The sequence below is a fragment of the Alosa pseudoharengus genome, unplaced genomic scaffold, assembly GCF_046254945.1.
Source record: "Alosa pseudoharengus isolate Yale_2024_CS ecotype anadromous, Long Island Sound unplaced genomic scaffold, YU_APseudo_1.1 YU_APseudo_1.1_scf_23, whole genome shotgun sequence".
Taxonomy (NCBI): domain Eukaryota; kingdom Metazoa; phylum Chordata; class Actinopteri; order Clupeiformes; family Clupeidae; genus Alosa; species Alosa pseudoharengus.
The window spans coordinates 16996235-17019725 of NW_027468685.1; the positions used below are offsets into that span (position 1 = coordinate 16996235).

Genomic DNA, 23491 nt, shown 5'->3' on the forward strand with positions numbered 1-23491 from the left:
TAAGAGCACCAGTAAACTTCCCACACACCCGGAAGCACACCGCAAACGTGTCAACGAAGGAGAACAAATGGAGGCATGGGTCAGCCCAGGGCCCCCAGGCATAGAAACAGTCATTCAGTCTCAATATAACAGGTGTCACATGGACTATACTGGTAGAACCCTCGACAAACAAGAGTGCAAACATGGTGTTAGGCCCTCATAGCCTTCTGTTTAGTGAATGTCTATCGGTGTTTCAATCTCTAATGAGGACACTGGTGGAGTCCCTGGACCTAGTGAACTAAGTGTTCGGTAAATGCACTGAAACTTCTTCATCTATTATGTATATTAAGTGAACAGCAACATGCTAAACCTCTTAGCCACAGCAGAGGGAGAGTAGATGGAGCTTAGCACGGAGAGCTCCAGATCTAAAATGTCAGTTAGCCTCTTAAGTGTCTTTATCTAGGTGAGTAAGCTCTCAGATAGTTGTAAGTGAGAACGGATTGATTTATGGAAGGGAGGACTGTGACAAAATATAGATTTAAAAGCCTTTGGGGAGGCCGCCCATCAGAAGCTATCAGTCTTCATATAAAACGCCTGTGTGTGGTGTTTTAAAGGATCAGGCCAGTACAATGACTGAGCCATTCAAATAAAGACATGCATAAGGTGACACAAGCAGTCACCACATCTCTCTCTCTCTCTCTCTCTCTCTCTCTCCCTTCATCTCCCTCTGTTATTAGACAAGGATTTATAGCCTACAATGCAATGGACAAACTGGAAGTATTAAATATGTTAGTGCAGTGATAAGTGTGACTATAGTGTATTTGGAGATTATAACTGGCCCCAACCACCCCAACTGTATGAGTAGGCCTACCCTAACGCCTAAATCTAAAGCATAAATCTCATTCTTCAATGACCATGCTGCCACTGTTTTAAAACTGCAGCTAAGTGACATTGCTCTCATCACATTTCCTAGCTGTAGACAGATATGATGACAACTACTCACACCTCTATCACATGTGGTGAGTTTCTTCTTCAGGGAGAGCTGTGTAGCAATCAGCCACTCTGACAATTCTTTCCTCAGACTGAAGTAGGCTACAATTAGATCATCTAGATAATCTATTAGAACCTCTGCTAATAATGAGTGGCTAAAATGATTAATAAAACATGTTTGGGACAAAAACGATAATATCAGCTTTCTCATGTTAAGCATTATTGTGCTTTACAGGACTAAAACAATGATTTATCATTTTACAAAAGAATTGAAAGATGCCCATTTATCTCTTGGTGCCGGCCTGGTCTTCTTCTATTACATGGCAGTCAGATGGTCCACTGATTGTTTTCACCCCTGCTTTTCTATTTATCTGCCCCCACATTACCAGCCCCGTAATGTTATTTAATCGTGGACAAGTATTTTAAACTACAGAGAAAAGCAATTATGCTAATCGCTCCTCGGCGCTCATCAATCATCCACAACAGCGCTGTCGATGTTCTGGAGTGAGATCCGCCCGTCGTTTCTCGCGGGCAGGTGTTCCGGAGAGGGAGAGCGGAACACACCCTCATTAATTTGAGCGAGACCCCGGGGCTGCTCACTTGTCTGAGTCTGGAGGTCTCCCCGAGCAAGTACGTCCTTCAGCTGAGGATATCAAGAGTCATATATTTCTACTGGAAATGATCACATTCGGTTGCTGAGGAGGTGTAGGCTACTATTTGAGTTTTCTTTAAAAAAAAATATTTTAGCATTTTCGCTCTGTCTATAAGAATTGATGCTTTTAAAGTAGAAATAAGTAGAAAAGTGTATGACTTGTTTGCACCCGTGATAGTTTAGGCTATGTACTGATGAACTTCCAGATTTTTTTTTTCAAGTGGGTGTTGAAAAGATGCCTGGAGCTTTAAAGGACAGTTTGTGACGTCACGGGGATGGATGTTTAAAACAACGTGCATCTGGGCTGACGTTTTGTTATGCATTTTTTTCTACTGTACAACATGTTTATTCAAGTCCACGGTGTGTTCGAATGTGAAGAGGAGTTAACAGTTTATATGCGATAGATAATATATTGTTAACGATTTCTCTGAACGCAAAAACATATCTGAGGCTGATCGGATCCTTGCTTTTGCCTCACTCCTGGAGCTTTGTGCATCCAGTAAAGGACTACTTATACCGATGAACGTATGTCAGCCGGCACAACTTTGGCGTGGGACTGAGCCATAATCTCTGTCTTGGACCATGTCATATTCACAGTTTGGCTATTCATACACAACTACACCGCAGGTGAGTGTTCTCCATCTAAAAGTATAAATATCAGTAGGCTATCAGTAGCCTGATCTGTCATTACTAAGCATGTGCAGCAGCCTCAACTTTTTTCTTATACACTCGGCAAGTTAAAACTAATTATCCAATTAGGCTATTAGTTGAATTTCTTTACTGTCATCAACGCTGATCTCACCTGTTTACTGTTACCATAGCTGCTGGTGGCCACCAATACCCTGAGCACCTATTGCGAGTCCAGCGGTAGGTCCCTGATGGAGCCTAGTCTGGCGACTTCCCCGCAGAGCTCGCTGTACTGTCCCGTGTACGAAAGCAGGCTTCTGGCCTCGGCTCGACACGACTTAAACCCTGCCACCGCCATTGGGGTGTACGGGAGTCCTTACAGCAAAAGCCAGGGTTACGGGACGTACACATCATGTGGAAGCGACGCCACTGCCCTGTATTCTCTGGTAAGACTTGTGTGGTGCCCCATGAACATTATTTCAGCAATGACATGCACATTCAGACAAAAAATAACTTTTCAAGTAGAGGTTGTTTCGGTGTTTCTTCTATCTATCTATCTATCTATCTATCTATCTATCTCTATCTACAGTATCTCTATCATTTAGCTAGCATATAAGCCTAATAGGTGACATTGAAGGAACAGATAGTCTACATAGTATTTCTTTGTCTATTATTTTGATCAAACTAGAATGTATTGTGTTGTAGGGAAAACTGGATGGAAAAGAGGCAGCAACAGCACATTCAGGTGTTGCGCAAAGTGCGTATTATCAATATGACCACACCTTTGGACAGTATCAGTACGACAGGTAAAACTTTTCTACGGTCTGTGCCAATGTTTCATACTGCCATTGTAAAGTTGTGTGCCACTGTGAAGATTTGCGTTTAGCCTATATCATATAGATAAAGCTTAACAATGCTCTAAATATTGTCTGTTTAGATATGGATCTGTGGACGTGGCCACAAGGAGGAAGAACGCTACCCGGGAGACTACAAGCACTCTGAAAGCCTGGCTACAGGAGCACAAGAAGAACCCTTATCCCACCAAGGGAGAGAAGATCATGCTGGCCATCATCACGAGGATGACCCTTACCCAAGTGTCCACCTGGTTCGCCAACGCGCGCAGGAGACTGAAGAAGGAGAACAAGATGACCTGGTCCCCGCGCACGAAGAACTCCGACGACAAAGGCTGTGATGACGACAGTGACGACGCAGAGGGATCGCAACCGGAACCAATCAAATCCGTGAAGGAATTCAATGGTTTGTGTTAACTAACTTTGATAATGGGATCAACAGGTGCTCTTATAATATGGATTTTAAATGGAAGCTGTTCCTTTATTAAGTTAATAATTGTCATGTCTCAATTGTAAAGGCTGTAGGCTTTGCATTTAAGTCCTTGTTGTGTCATTAAACTTCCCATTTAGTTTAGAAACGTTAACAATTTGACCATGAAACAAATTGGGCTGGGCGTATTCTTAAATCATGCCATTTTCGTTATTTTCAGATAATCGGATCGGGGTGGACACCGACCTTGCACAAAGTGATTTGGAAGACTTTGATCTCACCGAGTCGGATAGCTCCGAATGCGAGCCCAAACGTCAATTTCACGTGATCACCCACTCGCAGGGACGTTCAAATGATCGTATTGAAGAGGCGCCAGCGAGTGCGTCCATGCCTGAATCCTTTGATGGAAACGATGGCTTTCATAAAGACTGTGCCAGATCACTCGCACAAGCCAGCGAAACAACAAAGCTATTCTATCAACAAGACCAGCCAAGATCAGAGCCCAAACCTAAAATCTGGTCCCTGGCACAGACAGCCATTTCTTTAAACCAAACAGAGTACCCATCTTGTATGCACAGATGCCAACCGACCAATCCTCCTTCTCCAGGTGGTCCTCCAGTCCTGGGTGTGGCAGATAGACCGCAGGACTCCCCTGTCGCTACACTCAGGAACTGGGTCGACGGTGTCTTTCACGATCCTTTATTTCGACAGAGCACTTTGAATCAGACTTCATCACACTCCAGCTTGTGGAGTGGAACAGGTCTTGCACAGGATAGTTCACTCGGGAACGTTACTGCTACACAGCTCACTTAAAGAAAAGAACAACTTGTTTCCCTTTTTGTAAAGATGCGGCTTTGTGTTGTCTATTAGGCCTATAGGCCTACATCGTGACTGAAAGGTTCCTGACTCTGCAGAAATATGAACAATTATTGTTTGAAGAGACAAAATTAAGGATGAGGATAAGTTTTGGATAAGAGTTCACCAAGATTTTTTATTGTGCTTCCTTTGCTTTGCAGGACACGTTCTCACTTTTTGATTGGAGGCATGTGGACACAGACTCCCAAATGTAAAACGTGTATTGTTTCCCTGCCATCATTGCTGTAGTACACAAGAGCACACATGTTACAAACATTGCGTCTTGTTAACAGATCACTGAAATAAAAGGTCGCTGAGAAGAAAAAAACTTGTAGGCCTAATGTGTGATTGAATTGTTGGTCGCTGTCCTTGGTGCTGAAACATTCACAATTCCACATTTACACAAAGTTGTGTACGTATGTTGCAAGCGATCTCTTTCTCTCTCTCTCTCTCCCTCACACACACACACACACACATTCTCTCTCTCTCGCTCTCTGTCTCTCTCACACACACACACACACACACATACATACACGCACACACACACGAGAGAGAGGGGAGTGTGTGTTTGTGACTGAACGCAAGTTTGGGACGTGCGTGCAGGGCCACAAGCCAGATAGAGGGAGACTTTCAAGCCCCGCTCGTGTGTTTATTGGAATATTGGAGGAGGTTGGGATCAGTCAACCATGCTAAATGTAAATACACATAGGAGAGTGCTGCTAAATTGTTAAATCAACGGCACTTTTACACAGACCCCAAATGAAACCGTACTCAGTCAAGCGTTGCTTTTCATTAAGTGATTCTGATTGTGTCAACAAGGGAGCTGCACCGTGGAGATCGACTACACACTCCCCGAGTCTTGAGCGAGCCCCATAGCCTCCATTAATAGGGCAGAGTTAAAGGATATGGCCTGCCGACGATCTACAAACCTAATAGGTTTATCGACTGTAGTAATTCCCTGCAGATCTTTCTCGCCCCAGGAGATGTCATGTATTTTGACGAAACACATACAAGGACGAACTGCCTCAGAAACATTTAGAAAAAAATGGCTGTATTGAAGTTACTAACCCCTAAGGCAAGCCGTCTAAGACATAGAATTTTGTATTATCAGACCTTTTTGGTAAAGTACACTGTTCAGATGGTTGTTATTCTTAAATGGCCTGAATGGTTTATAGGTAAGACGATAATATTTACAGGGGATTTAGATAGAGGAGACGCATTTAAACTACTATGCACAAATTAAACTGTTCATTTCTTACACACAATACCGTTATGAAACACAATAGATAAAGATACAACAAATTATCCCTCAAAATGTAAATAATCGTGCAATTGCAATTCAAAATTGCACAAATTCACCTGAGTAGCTTTTTGATAATGGTGCTCAACTGCACGTGAAAGGATACAAATTTATTTTTGTGTCTTTTGCGGACTTGGTTTATTCTCTAAAGCCTTAATTATTTACTCTAACTTCTCGGAATTTAAAGACTTTCCGCCTAAAAGAAAGACTGTCTGAGGGAATAGGGGGCACACACGGGATAGGGATAGACAATATTTTTCCTTTCGTTTATTTCTATTTACCCATTTATTTATTTATTTATTTTTAAGTTAGAGGCTTAGGATGTTAAAGTATTTATTAGAACAGAGCAGGGATCTGCCACTGCCTTGTATGGAATTAACTATTTCAAGGTGAATAATTCAAGACGAATTCAGCCGAGAATTCCATTCTTTTTCTGCTTTATAAATAAGTTACGTTTAAGATAATAAATAATGACATCCAGCTTTTTCTACCGTAAACTTTACTTTCTTCTACACAATGAGGTGAGAAGTGAGTCTAGCTCGATCTGGGTGAGTGATACAACTTTACAGCTGCTATAAATGCTGCGTTAGAGTGAATTGTTATTCGGTATAGGCTACAACAGTTTGCCTATGGTCTTTGTATTGTTATATTATTTTGCCCGTGTCCCTAACCAACATTCTGCTCTAGGAAGGAAGGCAATATACACAATAAAACATGGAAAAAGTAAGAAACAATGTTTTAAGACAGCCCACAGTCGATGAGTCTTTAGCAATTTTTTACATGTCACGGCAATCTGTGACACAGGACCTCTGGTGAAAACCAGAATGAAAAAAGCCTACCATCACAGCTTATCCTACAATAAAAATGAGTGCCCCTTGAATCACTTATTTCCCCTGACTGTCACCCTGAACATGCAGCACAGAGGTCTTGTCTGGGAGCACGAACACGATATTTACAGGCTTGCTAACACGCCTGGCTGTTCCACCAGCCATGTAATGCCATTATGTCCAGTTTGTTAGTCTACATTCAGGGTAAGTTACTTAAATCTGTTCTACGTCCCTGTTTCGCACAAATTACAGGGTCTAACACGCAGTCACAACACCCTGGTGCTGACAACATCCCCCGTTGGGCCAAGGGCCTACTCTCAGAGATTCTGTTTTGTTTAGTGTTTAGTCATGTTTAGTGTTGTTCTCCCTGTCAAAAATGACCGCTGCATTAGGCCTTGTTATAAATCCATAGCACATATATTATCAACTAATGTTGTGATAGACCTTTATATCAACTTGGGTTCTATTGGATATGACCAGTTTTGAACTTCCATTTGCTATTTGCTCATTGACCTGAGCTCATGCGAGTCAGAAAGGGGAATATTATATTCATAAATATCAGCTGGGGAATGGTTCCGGGGGCTGGCAGCAAAGAGGGGGCGAGGGTGTGTTTGTGTGTGTGTGTGTGTTTTAATGTAGCCTACAGAAGCACACACACAGTCCATATGATCAATAAGTATATGTCTGGACTCAATTTTATACACTGATCATTTTCTCACCCATTCAATTCTAATGGCTGGTCATTTTGACCGGGAATATACAGGTTCTAAAGTTAAACAAAACACTTACTTTGTTATGTGTTCAATATGTTTAAAAAAATGTGTGTTCAGATGCCCTGTGTTAACAAAGTCATGGAGCCTCATGTACGTTAGTCAGAATAAGTTAACAATATTTTTGAGATAATTGAAAATAATTGTCAATCGGTCACACTTGACCGCGAACACAACAGGAGGGTTAAGCACATCGACATTAGTTTAGCCGTTCTTTATGTCACAAAACAATATGCTACAATACTTTTGCCTGTACGAGCAAATTTGCTCATAAAATGTCTGACTGAAGATAATGGTGAACACTTCAGCACGGGATGGTCCATGCGAGGATAAGATTCGTGTTCGATGTGTCGTATTCTAGTGGACATCATATCGGTTAGGCTTGGCAGATTTACATTAGATCACATCAAATTTTTTTAAACTATTGTATTGTTTTATTCTGTAAGTTGGTCAAAAGCGTCTGCTAAATTCCATAACCATAACATTAAGTTGTAGGCCTGTTATTGATGCCCAAGGCCTCGAGTCGACTCAAAGTCTATGCCGTTCTTTTGATTGAGCAGTAAAGGGGTCAGTCAGGAGAATTTAAAAAAAAACAACTACATTTTTTCCGCACAGCAACGTTTTGTGGGCAATGGTATTTCGGTTTCAATCTCTCATTCGCATACGCACATCTGCAGAAGACACAAGCTCCGGTTGCACGGGCACGCGCTCTCATGCACATGCACACACATGCGCGCGCGCGTGCGCGTCTTTTCCGTCTTCATCTAAGTGTGGAAACTCTCGGACCCACCTGTCACAGTGTGTCTGTTTCCACAGGAACTGCGGGCCAGCCAGCTGTCTGAGTAGAGAAACATGACATGGTCTCATAGGTAAAGGTCAGAACTAGTACATGGGACTCAGAAGAGGGCAACGTCGGTAATTAGTTCCAGTGAGCGCTAACACATCACAGCCTTAAGTTGCGAAATGTGACAGGCCAGCGGGGTAATTAGAGATAAGAACATGTCATTGCGTGCATGCGTGGGCGTGTGTGTCAGCGTGCGAGGAAAGAAGTGTGTGTGCGCGTGTGTTTTATTGTGGGTGCGATGCAGCGACCACTGAAGTCTGCTTACAACAGAAGTCACATATGCCGGTGTTGGTACTTGACGGAAAGTTTTCATCAAAGTTGAGATGCAGCGAACTGTTAAATAAAAAAAATAATCTCTAGAGTAGTAAGCTAGTTCTTCGACACACACACCCAAAACATGTAGCATATGCCTAATTGACACAATATGCATTCAACAACATTTTACATAAAAAAACAAAACGTATCCTGCAACAGCGAGAATGCAACATACAGTCTAATGCAACATAATAGTACCACGTAACCCTGCCATGGTCTATGTTTTCATGTCAATGAATAATAGAAAAGCCTCGCTTTTTATTCCGCGGAATTCATATGCTCAGTTTCACTTCAAGATTTCGCTTCGAGCAATGTTTGAATTAACCGACCACCTGCAATGTAGCCTACTCTTTTCGGGGTAGTGGAGAGGGGGTCGACCAAAGACCACCATTTCTAACAATTGATGCAGCCTCTCTTTCTACCATATCGCTGGACAGAACATAGTGTATAAGGGTTAATGAGAGTCGGGCTGTCTTTCTCATTCTGTCACCGCTCCCAATTATAACGGCATGGCTGCGCTTCCCTCAACCTGAAACCTTTCAGCTAGAAAACCTGGTTCCACTCCACGCACCACCAGAGACCTCAGTGCCTGCGGACCGCACATGGGCCAATTTGGCACGGTCAAGCCAACAGAGAATTCCCCTGATGAAATATATATATGATCTTACGCATGTATTGTTCCACCTTCGTGGTCCTTATCAGACTAAATCCCCATTGGTGTTATTCCGACTTTAGCGGGAGCAGACTAGACAGACTGCTGCTTGCCGATGCGATTTATAATTCAGATTCTCTTTTCTGTGTTGTTTACATGGTTGTCATTCACATGTTCCAGGAAAGCCCAAAGTTCGGTCATGGATAGATAATCTTACGGCATCATGATTTGTTTTACATAAATCCATTGAAGGCCTGCTTGTAATTTAAGTCAGCCTCCAGGTCCACAGAGTGAACCACAGCATGCTATACGTGGGTGCACATGGTTTGTTTTTGTCTTCGTCTGCGTGGGTCATGCTAAAGGCTATTAATAGTAGGTATTGGTTTGGCACACAGGCCTAAACACAAAGACCCACTTTTAAAATGATAATGTCCTTAAAATGTTTTGAATTCTAGACTGAATAGCTGCCACTTGGAAAATCAAAATAATAAGTAATGTATTTCATTTCATTCCTGCAAAATAGGGCCTTTTAAAGGATTACCTATTTTGCAGAGACAAATGATCTACCACTCAGGCTTGTTTTAGCAAATATCATGAGACCAAGACAATATGGGAAGCATCTGCTGTTAAAATGAAATGAATAAATGGACATGGTCACAATAAATTGTATTATTAATCTATTAATTTGAGACTGCTGATAAACATTTAATTAATGGGCTAACACCTTTAATCTAACTGGTTACACACCATGTTTCAGGAAGAGTTAAATTAAAATCATTTTGTGAAAAAGCAATTGCACATCTACTGAATAAGGGCATAAAACCAAAGAATACGAATTCCCATGCCTGACCTGTGAAAGGGGGATGTCTAGTTGTATGAGGCAACACTGACCTCTACCTGTGAACACAGGATATTGCATTACAGAAAACACCCTTCTTGCTCACAATAAGTTATTAAGAGGCTGCAATGGTATTTCTCAATCTTGCAAGCACTGGTTGAATAAAAAAAAAAACTGAAATCCTGTTTAAACACCTTACCAGTGGGAAGACTAGGTTCTAAAACTTGAGAGCTATGTCACTGTGATTCATAGAGACACTGTAATCTTTGGGTGTAACTCAAACATTAATGTCATAGAGGAGGTATCATTGGAGAATAAAAGTAAGCTTTTTGAGTTGATTTATGTTTATTGTATAGGACAAGAAATCTAATGGACAAGTACAATGCATCTGTTTAATTTAAACAGGTAAATAACTTATTACTCTGAGACAAAACACTACAGAGGAATGAACATTACTTCAGTGATGTCCCTTCTGCTTGAACTGCAGTCCACAATAACCGCACGTGCCCACTTTTGTTGTTTTGTCCTGAACATAAAGGCAAGGAATCAATGTTAGGGTTTTGTCTTTGGCCTACACCTTTAAGAGTCCACAAGAAAATCTTAGGCAGACAGGTAAGTGTGCATGTGCGCGTAACTACATACACACACACACACACAGCTTGCACACACAAACAATATACTAGGACAGTGATGTGTGTAAGTAGTGTCTTAATAATGTGGTGATACCAAAGACTATGGAAGCCCCTTAAGAACCCTAGAAGGCTTCTATACTCTTTGGTGATATACACCAAGTTCTGTTAGATTCCAACCAGGAGATAATTACCAAATTGATGTAGACTTTGGGGTGTCCCAGCGCGCCGCCACCACCATCACAAGACACAACCCTTGCTTCAACATCAGTCACAGGTTCTTCTGCCACCAGGTTGATGGCGAAGTTTTTGTTCACCTACCAGAGCAATGTCAGACAACAATTAAGTAACTATAACAGATCAGCTAAAGTCAGAAACACAAGGAACAGGTTGTGAAATACTTGCCTCTTTCACTCTGCCAACAAATCTGGCTCTTCGTATGTCATTTTCATCATACACCTGCAATGTGACAACATTACATAACATTACATTTACATTTAGCAGACACTTCTTGACCAAAGTGACTTACATGTCAGCTATATTACAAGGGATCACATTGTCCCCGGAGCAACTTGGGGTTAAGTGCCTTGCTCAAGGGCACAACGGTGGAAGCCGGGAATTGAACCGACAACTTTCAGGCTACTGCACGCTAGCCCAGCTCCTTAACCACTACACTACCACTGCCCACCTACACTACCACCGCCCACAACATCTTGGTCACTAAAGCAGACATGGGAAACAAACAACACCTATTCACTAGGGCTGTAACGATATACGATTCGAACCGGAAATCGCGACATTCATATCCACGATACTGTGTCGCGGTGTGAAAAGGCAGAATCGCGACACACCCTTTCTAGTGTTTCACGCACTGCTTAGCTTTGCAGCTTACTCGGCCGCAAAAGCAACCCACATCTCCCGCTTTACTTATCGGTAGCCTACGTTGTCCAAAAACTAATAAATAAATAATAATGTCATACCTCTCCTTGCTTTCATTGTAGACTATGTGTGCAACTTTACCAAACAGTATAGAAGTAAACCCTCTCTCCTTGCCCCGCTCTCTCTCACTCTCCCTCCCTCTCCTGCTCAATGAACACGCACGACTTAAATAAAACATTCACAATCGTGAAAGCAAGGACGCATAGAAGACGACTAGCTAAATTACTATTAAATCCGCTTAGCATCATTAGCTATTATTGCTGCACATATTTGTTTAAAACTCTTCCATTGAAGTTGACTGATCATCTCAATACCAGCGTTTCCCAAAAGGGCCTGTCCCAAGGAGAAAAAGTATTATCACTTAAACACACATGGGGAAACTGAACAGTCCAATCAGTAGACTATGATGGGCTAAGCTAGCCAACTATGCTACTTTGTTTACAACATTTCCAGGCTTCAACCAGACAGCTGAATTAAAGAGGTAGAGTTGTAATAAAAAATAGTAGGCCTAGGCTATAGGCTAATCTGCATAAAGTGTCATAAATATCAGTCATTCAGAAAAATATAAAGGATATAAAATAAAAGATATAAAAAAAAAAAGAAAAATCGAGATTCATATCGAACCGTGGGTCAAAAATCGTGATACAAACCGAATCGTGAGGTTGGTGTATCGTTACAGCCCTACTATTCACTAGCAAATTAATTGTTCACGTTAAGTATAACATAACTACTGGGCAGTGACGTTGTTAGATTAGAGTCTTAGCGAAAGCAGAGCCCTTATTAGACATTCTCTGGCGATAGCAACTGTTTTGATGGTGACTTCACAACGTTACATGGATGGACAACGCGGAGTTCAGCTAACTTTGATATCGATATACGATATTTGGCAGCGTGTGTCACTCGGTGCATCGTTAAACCCCTACATCTACCGAAGTAACGACAGATTCCAAGCAAACCAGCTGAAAACTTACTTAGCATTGCTAACTTATGTTATAACTAGCTAGCAAACGAGCATTAGCTTTATCGATAGTCATGTAGGTTATTATATGCATACGTTACCTGTCCGGTGTGAGTAATTTCCTCTCCATGCTTCGAAACTTCTACGCCATAACGACTTACAGGAACGGCAGACAATCTTAACGGAGAGAGCAAAACCTTTGCAGTCTTACTGAAGGACAGACCTCTGATAGCAACAGACGCCATGTTTTCAGAGCGCTACCCGAAATGCTCTGCGTCTGCGAGCATGGAAGGGACTTCCACTTCTGATCCGGGGGAAAAATAGATTTTACATTTGAATGTCATACACAATGCAACACATATTAAACCTCTTAGAATATATTGTTTTGATGTCGCTTTATTCCTACCCCCCCCCCCATAATGTACTTTTATAAATAAAAACGTAATTCTCCTATATTTGATATTTCGCATTAGGACCCTGAAGAAACTTGGCGTTACGTCACACAGGAAGCAAGTTTACCATGACCCGAATGCATGGGTCTTTCACCTCTGAAGTAACCGTATGAGTAGTTGTGTACTGTTTTTACCTGAAATCCACAAGTAAGCAGCTTTTCTTAGGAGTGCTTTGTGCAGGTATGTATGATAAATCATTTTAAATATATCTTCTTCTCCTATCCCCTTTTGTTGTCCATTTCTGGAGAATCAAGACTAGCTAAAAGCTAACGTTAGCTGGTAGTAGGCCTAGCTACTGTCTATGGCAAAATGCAGTCAGATGAGCTATTTAGCCAACATTCCGTAGTTAGCCTGTCGGAGTTGCTGCATTAATTGCACCGAGAGCTGACACTTACATTACTTACTTACATTAAGTTGGATAGTATGAACAAACGCAACGTGGACATATTGGAGTTTATGTCTCATGGAGTTCAATTAATTTATGGAAGACAAGTTGGATAGTATGAACAACGCTAACGTTATGCAGACATATTGGAGTGTAGGTCTATGTCTCATGGAGTTCATTAAGTGTCTAATGCGAAACAAAATTGTAACGTTAGCATAAAGATAGTCACTGTTAAAGTGTATCACCAACAGTGTATCATCAAAATGAATGTGTTGACGTTGTAGTAGTTACCTGCTCAGACATGCTGTAAACAAACGGTCAAATCAAATAATATTTTGACACTATCAAATAACTGTCACAAATGCTTTAGTCACAAATTCTGCAAATTAACACTCAGTGTAATCACTCTATGTTGTATGTGACTTTTGCAGGTTGCATCACCATGACAGCCCTGTTTCTGCCTCGGTTGGTGAACTCTGTGTCTCATCAGCTAACACAAATGGCAAGGTTTGCTGCTCTTCGACTCCCTCCATCCTTGGGGGCACACAGGAGCTTCACCACCATCACCTCAGCAATTCCACAAATGAAGACCTCTACAGTTGGTGTGTGCTCTAGGATTCGTACGCCTTTGCTTGGACAGTGCCAACAGCTGACATGTGTGCAGCCAGTGTCAGGAATGAAAACAAAAACTGCCCTGAAAAGACGGTGCAAAGACTGCTTCTTTGTCTGGCGAAGGGGAAGGCTGTGTGTGTACTGCAAAACCCACCCAAGACACAAGCAACGGCAAGGATGAAAAGTTAAAGAGCTGCTGCATGATATTGGAGCAGTGCTTTGTTTCTCTCAAAATAATAGTGTTTCAACTGTCCTCATCTGTTTTGTAAATAAAATTGCAAATTCATCAATACTTTTCCTGTATCATTGCTGTGTTAACAGAAAACTTAATTGACTTTGGAGCGGACTTTAAATCAGTGCACTGCTTGCTGTGCATACGGTATTGCCTAATCTGAAATGTAGGGTGTAAGGTTTTCAGACATGTATTCTTCTCTACATAAGCTGTTGGCTTTCGCAAATCATTCCAAATATTTAATTGTAAATGGTACTATTTTATGTGCAGACTTCCTTTTTAAAGATTACACATAGGCAGATGTGGACATTCTCTTGGCATATTGGTCATTGCTTATCCAGCACATGGCAATAAAGCAGGGGGGGGCAGCCGTGGCTAGCGCTTCGGACGCTAGCCTCGAGGGTTGCCGGTTCGAACCCCGACCAGTAGGAATGGCTGAAGTGCCCTCGAGCAAGGCACCTAACCCCTCACTGCTCCCCGATCACCGCTGTTGTAGCAGGCAGCTAACTGTGCCGGGATTAGTGTGTGCTTCACTGTGTACTGAGTGTGTTTCACTAATTCACGGATTGGGATAAATGCAGAGACCAAATTTCTTGAATTTCCCCTTGGGGATCAATAAAGTATCTATCTATCTATCTATCTAAAGCTCTGTAGTTATCTTCTGAAAGGAGCACACTTAGACATTACATATTAGCACTGCTGAATATCTTTAAACTAAACATTGGGCTGTTATGGAAGAAAGTTTAGATGTGCCTTGTTCTGTTGTCTGCATGGCATTGCTAAACAACCCCAAGTCCCCTTCAGCAAATTCACTATTCAAGGCTGCAAAAGCTTTGTCACAGGTGTAATTTAAGTCTTTGTTACAGTCAAAGCAAGACTCTCAACCATCCCTAAAATTTAGTGCCAGTTTTTTGCCTAGATATCTCCACTTAACAGCAACACATGCAGTTCACGAGGATACTGCAGTGGGATTGTAACTCTTACAATTTGAAGACACTGTGTGTCTCAGAATGATTTATTGTGTCGTTATGTGTCTGTCAACTGATAATGCTTTGAGCTTTATTTCTGCACTGTCAGAAAGTACCTGAGTTGGATACTCTTATTAGGGTGTCTAAATCCTTAGGCTTGTGGGATCTACCATTCTTTTTACAGAGGGAGGTCTTATGTGTTTCCACATGATGGCGCTAATAACTCATTTAAAAATCCATATAATTGTGTATTTGTAGGTGAGAATGTGTACTCTCATTTTCAAGTGTTTTTTTATTTGGTTTGAATATGGTTCTTTATATGCAAACTTCATATGTAAACTTGTAATACCCTATGTAAAAGAATAAGAACATTATTATTATTATTATTATTATTTATCATAATTTATGCATTTTGTAGGCTAAATATATAGGCCTATGTATATTAGGCTATTTGTTGTCAGCATTCTCCTTGCACATACAACACACTATATTCTGAATAAAATAAATAAATAAAAAGGGTTTACAAAATGTTTTATACATTTAAATTTACAATTATGAGGTAACTCGGCATCTCTCAGAACTTAAATCATGCATGAATTTTAATTCCGGACAACAAATATAAGAATGGAATATTTTCTGTTACATCAGAATGTTTTCTTTCACACCCTAATAATAATAAGATTATTATTTTGATGCATTTCCTATAGGCTTGATGTTAAGAAAATGTCTACAGAGACATATCATATGCATATGCCACTGAAACAACAGGCATTAGAAAACCAGCCCACTCTGTCTGTGCTATAATGGACCAGGTAAGCGAGACTTACTTCTTGGAAGACCACTGTTGCCATGGTAGCTCAGAAAAAAAAGACAGATCTATTTCAGTTGCCTTCTTCAAATTTCAATAATTTCTATTTATGGAACCTAAAGTTCATGCCATTGTTCACACATGCAGACACACACACACACACACCCAGCCTATGCCTACTCCCAATGTCCACAATGTCCATACAATGAAAATGGTTTAGATTATTTGATGGATAGGCATAGTTAAGTGGTTTTTGCATATTATTTGCATTATCCATGCAAATGTTGGTTTGTCTGTTTATTCTGGTCTTTCCTTGTATTACTTTACATGTGATAAGTAGAACAATCAAATGTATAAGGTGGTATGCATGTAGATGTCGTTTATATAATCCAACTGAAATCATTTCTCATGATTTGAAGATCACAACTGAGACTAACATTGACTAACATTTGATAATAAGGCAGGCTATGTTAAATAAAGGTCCATTCAAAACATCATAGTTGGCCTGGAAAAAAGGAAGAAAAAAAGCAGATATGCTATGAGTTTCTGAGGGACTGAGGAATTCACATCATTCAAAATTGACTTTATGTGGACAGTGCAACTATGGCAACTGCATGCCCACATTGAGTTGTTTTGTCAATAAGCCAAGTCATTTTCAATATCGGTCTTGTTCAAACTAAACAAGTATTTCTTCCCATTGCCTGCATGGACAGCAGAAATGTGCTCTGGGCTAATAGTCTGTATTCAGAGACAGGACAATTGTGCCAAAGGCCAAAATATGCCCTATCATTTACATTATAAAGGCTGTGACCACTTGATTTCAAATTGCATCTCGGGAGTCCCTGCCATCGGTAACAAAATCAAGAGGAACATGTTTTTTTTAAACTAAGGCAAAATATGAAATTGGATATCAATGGTGGTGGACTTGAGGAGGGGTGGGTGACCGATTCGGGAAAAATTAGGCCATTCGTAGAGCGTGTTGTTTGCTCCAGGCTTGGCCAGATGATCCTGTTCTTTCTCAATAAATGGACAAGCAGATGATCCTGTTCACCATGGATCCTGTCACCAAATCCTATCAGGATGAAGAACTTTATGCTGGCAAGAGCAGATGGCATAGTGCTGATGTCTACCAAGGCAAAGACCCAATTGCGTGCACAAGTTGAGGATGCACAGGGACTGGGTTTGGGAGCCTTGGTCATCACACATTTGGCAAACAATCTAGCACGAAATTCTACTGTGACTCACTGCTACTGTACCTCACTGCAAGCTGTAGACTTGATGCTGGACAGGTAGGTGTACCTGACTGGAACCGTGATGAAAAACAGAATCACGGATGCACGAAGGCAGAAGCTGCCAAATGACAAGACAATGAAGGGGCATGAAAGTCTTCGTGGCGAAGTGGTTTGACAACAGAGATATTGCAGGTCATACACCACACTCAAGACGCAACACTCAGCCCAATGCTCCGCAGCGCTTGATGGGATTCTTGAGGCTGAGGCTGACCATCTCCGGCAGATGATGAGCAGCAATTGTGCGGATGAACACATGCCGCTGGGGCGATCTGATTCTGATCTGTCTGCCTTGCTGCAAAAGGGTCACATGCTGTTCAGGAATCTGAAACTGCATTTCAAATAGGATATATGTGACACACACACACACACACACACACACACACACACACACACACACACACAGAGACAGAGAGACAGACAGACACACACACACACGCACACGCACACGCACACGCACACGCACACGCACACACACACACACATATACACTGCTTGCATCATTTCATTGTTTACATTGTTTATAGTTGTTTTTCTTGTTGAATTGGTATTTTCTGAATGGATCTCATGTTCAGGAACTTGAAACAAACACCGTCTTTGTTGGGAATATAGTCTTGTTCAGGCACTTAAATGCATGTTTATGTTTTTGTTAATTCCATTGTTGAAATATACTTGAAACACATACAAGCATGCACGCACGAGGACATTATTTAAAACAAACAAAAAAACTACTGTTCAGATGCAATACTTAGTTTGAATAATTATGCTACCGTAATCCAAAATAGCTGGGAGAAATGCATACAAAATCATAGCCTGGGTCTTAGGAGGTTAAAAATATATGCTAATTTGCATAATTTCAATATAAATATAGCTTTAGTTGATCAATGACTGAGCCTCTTCAGTGTTGAAAATGAAATGACTGAGCCTCTTCACAGTGTTGAAAATGAAAAATGAAACCAACAATAGGGAGCCCTTCATATTTTTCTCATGCATATCCTACAAGACAGGTTTTCATGAATGTTGAGTCATACTTAGACAAAATGTTTCCACAAAACCTTGCTTCTTGTACATTGCCTGTTGATTTCCCTCTGTTCTCTTATGGGTGGGCTATGGGGTACACACACCTCCCTTTCTTTCTTGGTGTGATGTCAGCACGGGCACTCATCACGCATGCGTGTTACAATCGTGGAGTTTTCAGGAGGCTTTTTGTCTGAGCAGATGAGCAGCAGACCTGGCAGAGTATAGGTAGAACAAACTGTGGGCGCTCAAGTCTGTTTTACCTGTAAACCTTTACTGGCAACAACTTTTGCATTGAGTGTTTAGGACGGTTTAGAGATTGAAAAGCCTAGTTGAAGACCAGCTGCAGACTACGTCGCTGTTCTTTTCTGCGAAAACACGTAGTCTATTAGGTTATGCCCAGGTTTTCAGAATGAGATTTCCGAAAAGAAGACGACACGCTGCGGTAGAAGATGCGTCAGAGATGTCTGCCCGATTCCGAAATCCCTTCGTTCACGAGTTAAAATTTACACTACTGCAAAAAATCAAGGTTAGTGAACACAATCAGTATTATTAAATGTGCTGAACATGCACATAATCTGCGGTGCATTCCTAGTTCTTTACTTCGCCAGCGCATCAACTGTGCAGTCGTTGAGAGACTGGAAAACTGGTTGAAAAACACTACTAACGTCTACTTACTATTACTACGCCTACTGATTTATTGTAATTTTGTACAATTAGTGGGTTGAAAAAGGGACGAGTAAACCATAAAGCATCATACGTGAGTTTGGAGATGGGCTTGATTTTGGGAACTTTCAGTTTTTCTCTCTACGGCTCTAGGCGGAGTAGCTAAATCGAGTCCCTTGTTTAGAAGCAACATGTGAAAGTCATACCGTTCTTCGGCTGTGGGTGCGGATGAGATCAGACGCTATTAATTAGCTGTCATAATATTCTGAGGATGTGACGGAGGGTCAACCCCTCGTAGTTCCTCGTGTTTACACAAGTAGCCTAGCTTACTCCAAGGAATGCATGTGAACACACTTGAACGCTGCACCTCTTTACGTAAATTTAAGTAGGCTACAACATAGCCTACTTCCGACTGTGTGGAGTTGGCGTGTGATTCAATTATTCAGTGTTATTTAAGTGTTGACCTATAATCAACTCGTAGATCATGTGCATTTGTTGCATTTTACATAGGCTTAATATTGTGAATCTCCCCACCCCCCATTCCAGTCTTGTTGCCCTTCCTTACATCCAGCCCATACATCCTTCCTGATTCTATAGGAGTCTTTAGGAAAGCACAGGGTCTGGATCTTCTGATAGACCCCTTCCCTGTCTATGGCATGTTGAGGTTGTAGTGCCATTTCCTTCCACAGGATGTGACCAGCTCTAAGCCAGCAGTTGACTTTTGGCATTGGCATACACAGCCAAGGCAGCTCTCCACTGTTTTATACCAGCTAGGTCACTATTATTGTCCATTACATAACACCAGACACATAAACACACACACACACACACACCTGAGTCTGACTGTGCTGCATGGTGGAGCTGAATATAGAGTCAGACAATTGGATAAAAGAGCTGTTGTTGCAAAGCGGCTGCTGCATATTCCTGTTTTGGGCAGTGCTTTAGCGTTTCTGCCTGGGCAGTCTGTGTGTTTTTGGTCCTGCTATGTGCTATGGAGGATTCATGTGGGCTCTTACACATGCTGGCCTACATGACCCAGGGGAGTGGTGTAGATGGAAGTGAATGTTAATCTTTCTCTGTAACGTCAGCCCCCCCCCAGTATTTTTTTCTACACTACGTCTTTTTCCTCTGAACCACTGTAAAAAAAACCCACTGGGAAATGTTTTATTATCATTGTCCTCAGACACTGAAGTTTGAATTGCTGTTTGTTTTCAATCCACTGTTATTTCACATAGCTTATACTAATTCACTCTGCATACCTTGCTGTGCTTCATTGGTTGGTGTGAAATAAGAGGGAGGCAACAGTTGAAATGTTTTCTCTCCACCCTAGGGCTATTTTTTGACATGCATGCTAACAGGAGGAATGTTGCAGGGGGTCACGTGAGACTGCGATGTATAGACAAGCAGAGAGAGAGAGAGAGAGAGAGAGAGAGAGAGAGAGGGGGTTCCTAGATACACGGTGGCATTTCCTGTGGATATACTCCATTATTCAAAAGATCTGCTTAGACCTTGTTAATATATAGACCTTGTTAATATATTCAGGAGAACCTGGGAAATAGTGTGTGTGTGTGTGTGTGCACGTGCAGGTAGCCCCTGTGTGTGCGCCTTATGTACATATAGCCAATGGTGCTTCCCCAAGAGGTTGACCTAACATGGAAACAAGGGCTTCCAGTTCCATACTGGACTGGTCAATCAATAAATCAACGGCGCTGTTTCATTCTCCCTCATTGATGTCATCGTATGTGCTGTATGGGTGAGAGACGACGGAAGAGACCGGACTGGATTAGTCAATCCATTTAATGTGGCACAGTCCCCCATCCCTTCTCTCTGACCTCTCACTCTTTCACCTACTGCCCACTGCCCAGTCCCAGATGGCGGTCTCCTCTCTGGGAGTGATGTGGCCAGAATCTGGCTCCCATTTGAATTATTTGTTTATTTATTTGTTTATTTATTTATTTGTTTTATTATTTTATTGCAGTGGATGCGGCTTTTTCCCACGGTGATGACTTAATCTCCTTTACCCGGTGCAGGTGCACCACACCTACCACAACTCCAGGATCGGCCCAGGGAACAAAGCACCTTGTCTTTGTGCACGCCTGGATCCTATTACTATGTGTGTATGTGTACGTGCGTACGAGTGTGTGTGTATGTGTGTGTGTGTTTTTCCATTGAGCGATTTTCCCCCCCCCCCCCCCCCCCCACAGTGCAAAGTAGGGACTTGTTCATGCAGGAGTTTTCTTTTTCGAGAGATCTTGAAAAATTAACCTGAGGAATGAGGCTTTCCTTGAAATCTCGCCATAGACCCGAGAAGACGCTTTAGATTTGCATTGGGAAAGCAAAGTGGTGCACAAAATATATCAGTTTGTGACCTGTATGTCATTCAGAACCTTTCATCAGGTTGTGTTGTGTTTACAAGGAACAGGACTGTAGTCAGGTTTCTGGTTTCTGGACGAGTTCTTTTGTGAAACATTTTTCTTTTTACCTTGGCTTTTCCGTCCTCGTAGGAAGGACAGAAGGGTTCCTAAAAAATCTCTAGGTCAGACAGGAAGGAAGTCACTCCACGGATCTGATAATTAAATCCGTTCATTCGCTCCGGTTTCTGGAAGGAGGGAGATTAAAGGGGCCTGTAGCTACACAGCGGTCAGATTTCATGCTGCTAGGAACACGCAACCTATCTGTTGTGGAAGGTATGAATAGAATAGAGAAGAGTCTGGAATGCCTTATTTCAATAACAATGATGTCATATTCTGTTTTTCTTTCGTAAGTTCACTGACAGACAATGCAATGCAGTTCTCTAACATCATGATACAGTCACAGCTCTGAATTCACATTGTGTTATATATTGTGTAATTTAGATATTATGTGATGTATTATATAGGGGTATGGGTGTTTCTTTTCTCTTTTTAGCTCTTGAAGCCTCGTTATCTTAGCCTAGAAATCTAGACGCGCCCCTAGCGGCAAATTACATTTGCTGCCAGGGCTAGTCTAGCAACTCTCCGTTGGCTTGTGAGCTCCAGAAATCGAAACTTAACCAGGCATTAAAATCGTGTATAGAGTCGTTTGGTGGGCTTAACATAATGATTGATGGCAGAGTTGCAACGGTTTGGCTTGAATTCCCTGCTACTTGAAAACAAATATCCTATTGCGTCCTATTGCGTGCAGAGGGAATTTGAAAGACAACTGATTATCCCGCCCCTCGGACTGAGCACTGCGAACGGTGAGTGCCCAGACCCTACATTTTAATGTGGGTCTGGCTCGCCAGGCTATCGTTTTCTGTGTGTGAAGAAAAATCGTTGAGATTGGAGATCAATGTTGAGGAATTGTCGGAGGGTGGCCAGTCGTTAATGAGCTCTAATTAAAATTCTCCTCGGCCCGGGGCCAGAATCCCCAATCCCCTCCGAATCCCTGCCTTGCATTCATCACTCGGTGTCCGCGGCGTGTGTGTGTGTGTGTGCGCCGCTGGATCTCCACGGGTTGGCTCTATCACCCCGGGCTTCAGGGGGGTGTTGAGACATGCGGGGGTGAGGGTCACATCCTCATCTCGGGAAGAGATGGAGAGCTTTATTACAGTGGATACAGTGGATTGGGTCGCTCGGCGGACTGGAAGACAGTTATTGACTAACGGCGTGGGGCTGGGGCTGACCGTGTGAGAGCTGAAGATGAATGAAGACATCGGTGGGGAGGGGGGAGGTGGTGGAGAGAAGAGAGGAGTGGGACGGAGGGAGGGAGGGTGAGGAGCCAAGGAGCCCTGGAGCTATACTGAGAAGAAGAAAATTCCTTCTCTGGGGGGAGACGCGTGGACACGACTGGGATGACTAACAGTGTCACAGGCTGCTCAGATGCATAACGCTTTATTGCGTCACTGGTGATGTGTGAGAGATGGAGAGAGGAAGGGAAGAAAAGTTCCCGGGAGAGAGAAAGAGGGAGAGAGAGCGACAGAGAGGGAGAGAGAGGTATGCGGGAAGGGCCCCTGCTTGTTTTTCAGATGATAATGATTAGACCCGGCCTGGGCGGAAATGCTCAACGCTCTTCTGCCTTTCACTGAGCGCCTTCCTGTGAGGAATGGAATTGGAGCTATTTGTGGTTGGCCAGTGGCCAGAGGAAACTCTTCACTATCAACATTAACATCTACTCTGTCCTCACTAAGCCACTATAGCCTAATGGTCACCACCAATGACCATTAGTTCTGGCAAAGTGGGCTAAAACGAAAGCAAGATATCTGCTTTACGTTTGTACATGTACATAAAGGGCCGTGGAGGTCAGTCTGTTCTTTCTGTCCATCTCACTTGCCATGTTTTGTGTGGTATGTGATTGTTTAAATAATAGCATTGGTTGGACCTTGCTTAGCTGGTTAAAATACCGACAGGTGCGGTGACCGTTTACAAGGACATTTTTGGCTAGAGGTACTTCAGCAGCTGAGTGCATACCAGTCTAATGGTTAGTGTTTAGTTATGCCTTTGTTCTATGGTATGGGTGAAGATGACTATATATGTTCAGCATAGTCTGCCATCATATATTCCATAAGGAATTTCCACATGTCTGATTTCTCTTCTCTCTCAGTAAGAAAGGCCCATATGAATGTACATTCACTTTAAGCACATGGGTC

The 23491-nt window shown here is 42.1% G+C and overlaps 3 protein-coding genes across 3 annotated transcripts in view; 2 read left to right on the forward strand and 1 right to left on the reverse strand.

Annotated features, from left to right (window-relative positions):
• The first annotated feature begins 2135 nt into the window (after positions 1-2135).
• Positions 2136-4478, forward strand: irx4b (iroquois homeobox 4b). The gene is made up of 5 exons (XM_076300968.1): positions 2136-2248; positions 2443-2694; positions 2954-3054; positions 3186-3505; positions 3750-4478. Exons 1-5 carry the CDS (start codon positions 2204-2206, stop codon positions 4340-4342), a joined length of 1311 nt encoding a protein of 436 aa, XP_076157083.1. The 5' UTR covers positions 2136-2203; the 3' UTR covers positions 4343-4478.
• A 5778-nt stretch (positions 4479-10256) lies between these two features.
• Positions 10257-12729, reverse strand: ndufs6 (NADH:ubiquinone oxidoreductase subunit S6). The gene is made up of 4 exons (XM_076300969.1): positions 12558-12729; positions 10965-11018; positions 10754-10876; positions 10257-10456 (listed from the first exon to the last, which is right to left on the reverse strand). The coding sequence occupies exons 1-4, from the start codon at positions 12699-12701 to the stop codon at positions 10388-10390; spliced, it is 390 nt and encodes a 129-aa protein (XP_076157084.1). The 5' UTR covers positions 12702-12729; the 3' UTR covers positions 10257-10387.
• A 5579-nt stretch (positions 12730-18308) lies between these two features.
• lpcat1 (lysophosphatidylcholine acyltransferase 1) overlaps positions 18309-23491 on the forward strand; it is a 32201-nt gene continuing 27018 nt past the window's right edge. The window contains exon 1 of the mRNA XM_076301837.1: positions 18309-18748. Within this exon, the coding sequence (XP_076157952.1) occupies positions 18632-18748 (117 nt within the window). The 5' untranslated portion in view covers positions 18309-18631. The remainder of the gene's footprint in view (positions 18749-23491) is intronic.

Coding starts and splice junctions, on each gene's coding strand:
- irx4b (XM_076300968.1), top strand. CDS start 2,204: ATGTCATATTCACAGTTTGGCTATTCATACACAACTACACCGCAG. Junction 2,695..2,953: donor CCACTGCCCTGTATTCTCTG/GTAAGACTTGTG, acceptor ATTGTGTTGTAG/GGAAAACTGGATGGAAAAGA. Junction 3,055..3,185: donor GGACAGTATCAGTACGACAG/GTAAAACTTTTC, acceptor TTGTCTGTTTAG/ATATGGATCTGTGGACGTGG.
- ndufs6 (XM_076300969.1), bottom strand. CDS start 12,701: ATGGCGTCTGTTGCTATCAGAGGTCTGTCCTTCAGTAAGACTGCAAAG. Junction 10,877..10,964: donor TTGTTGGCAGAGTGAAAGAG/GCAAGTATTTCA, acceptor TTGCTCTGGTAG/GTGAACAAAAACTTCGCCAT. Junction 10,457..10,753: donor CCAAAGTCTACATCAATTTG/GTAATTATCTCC, acceptor CTTTATGTTCAG/GACAAAACAACAAAAGTGGG.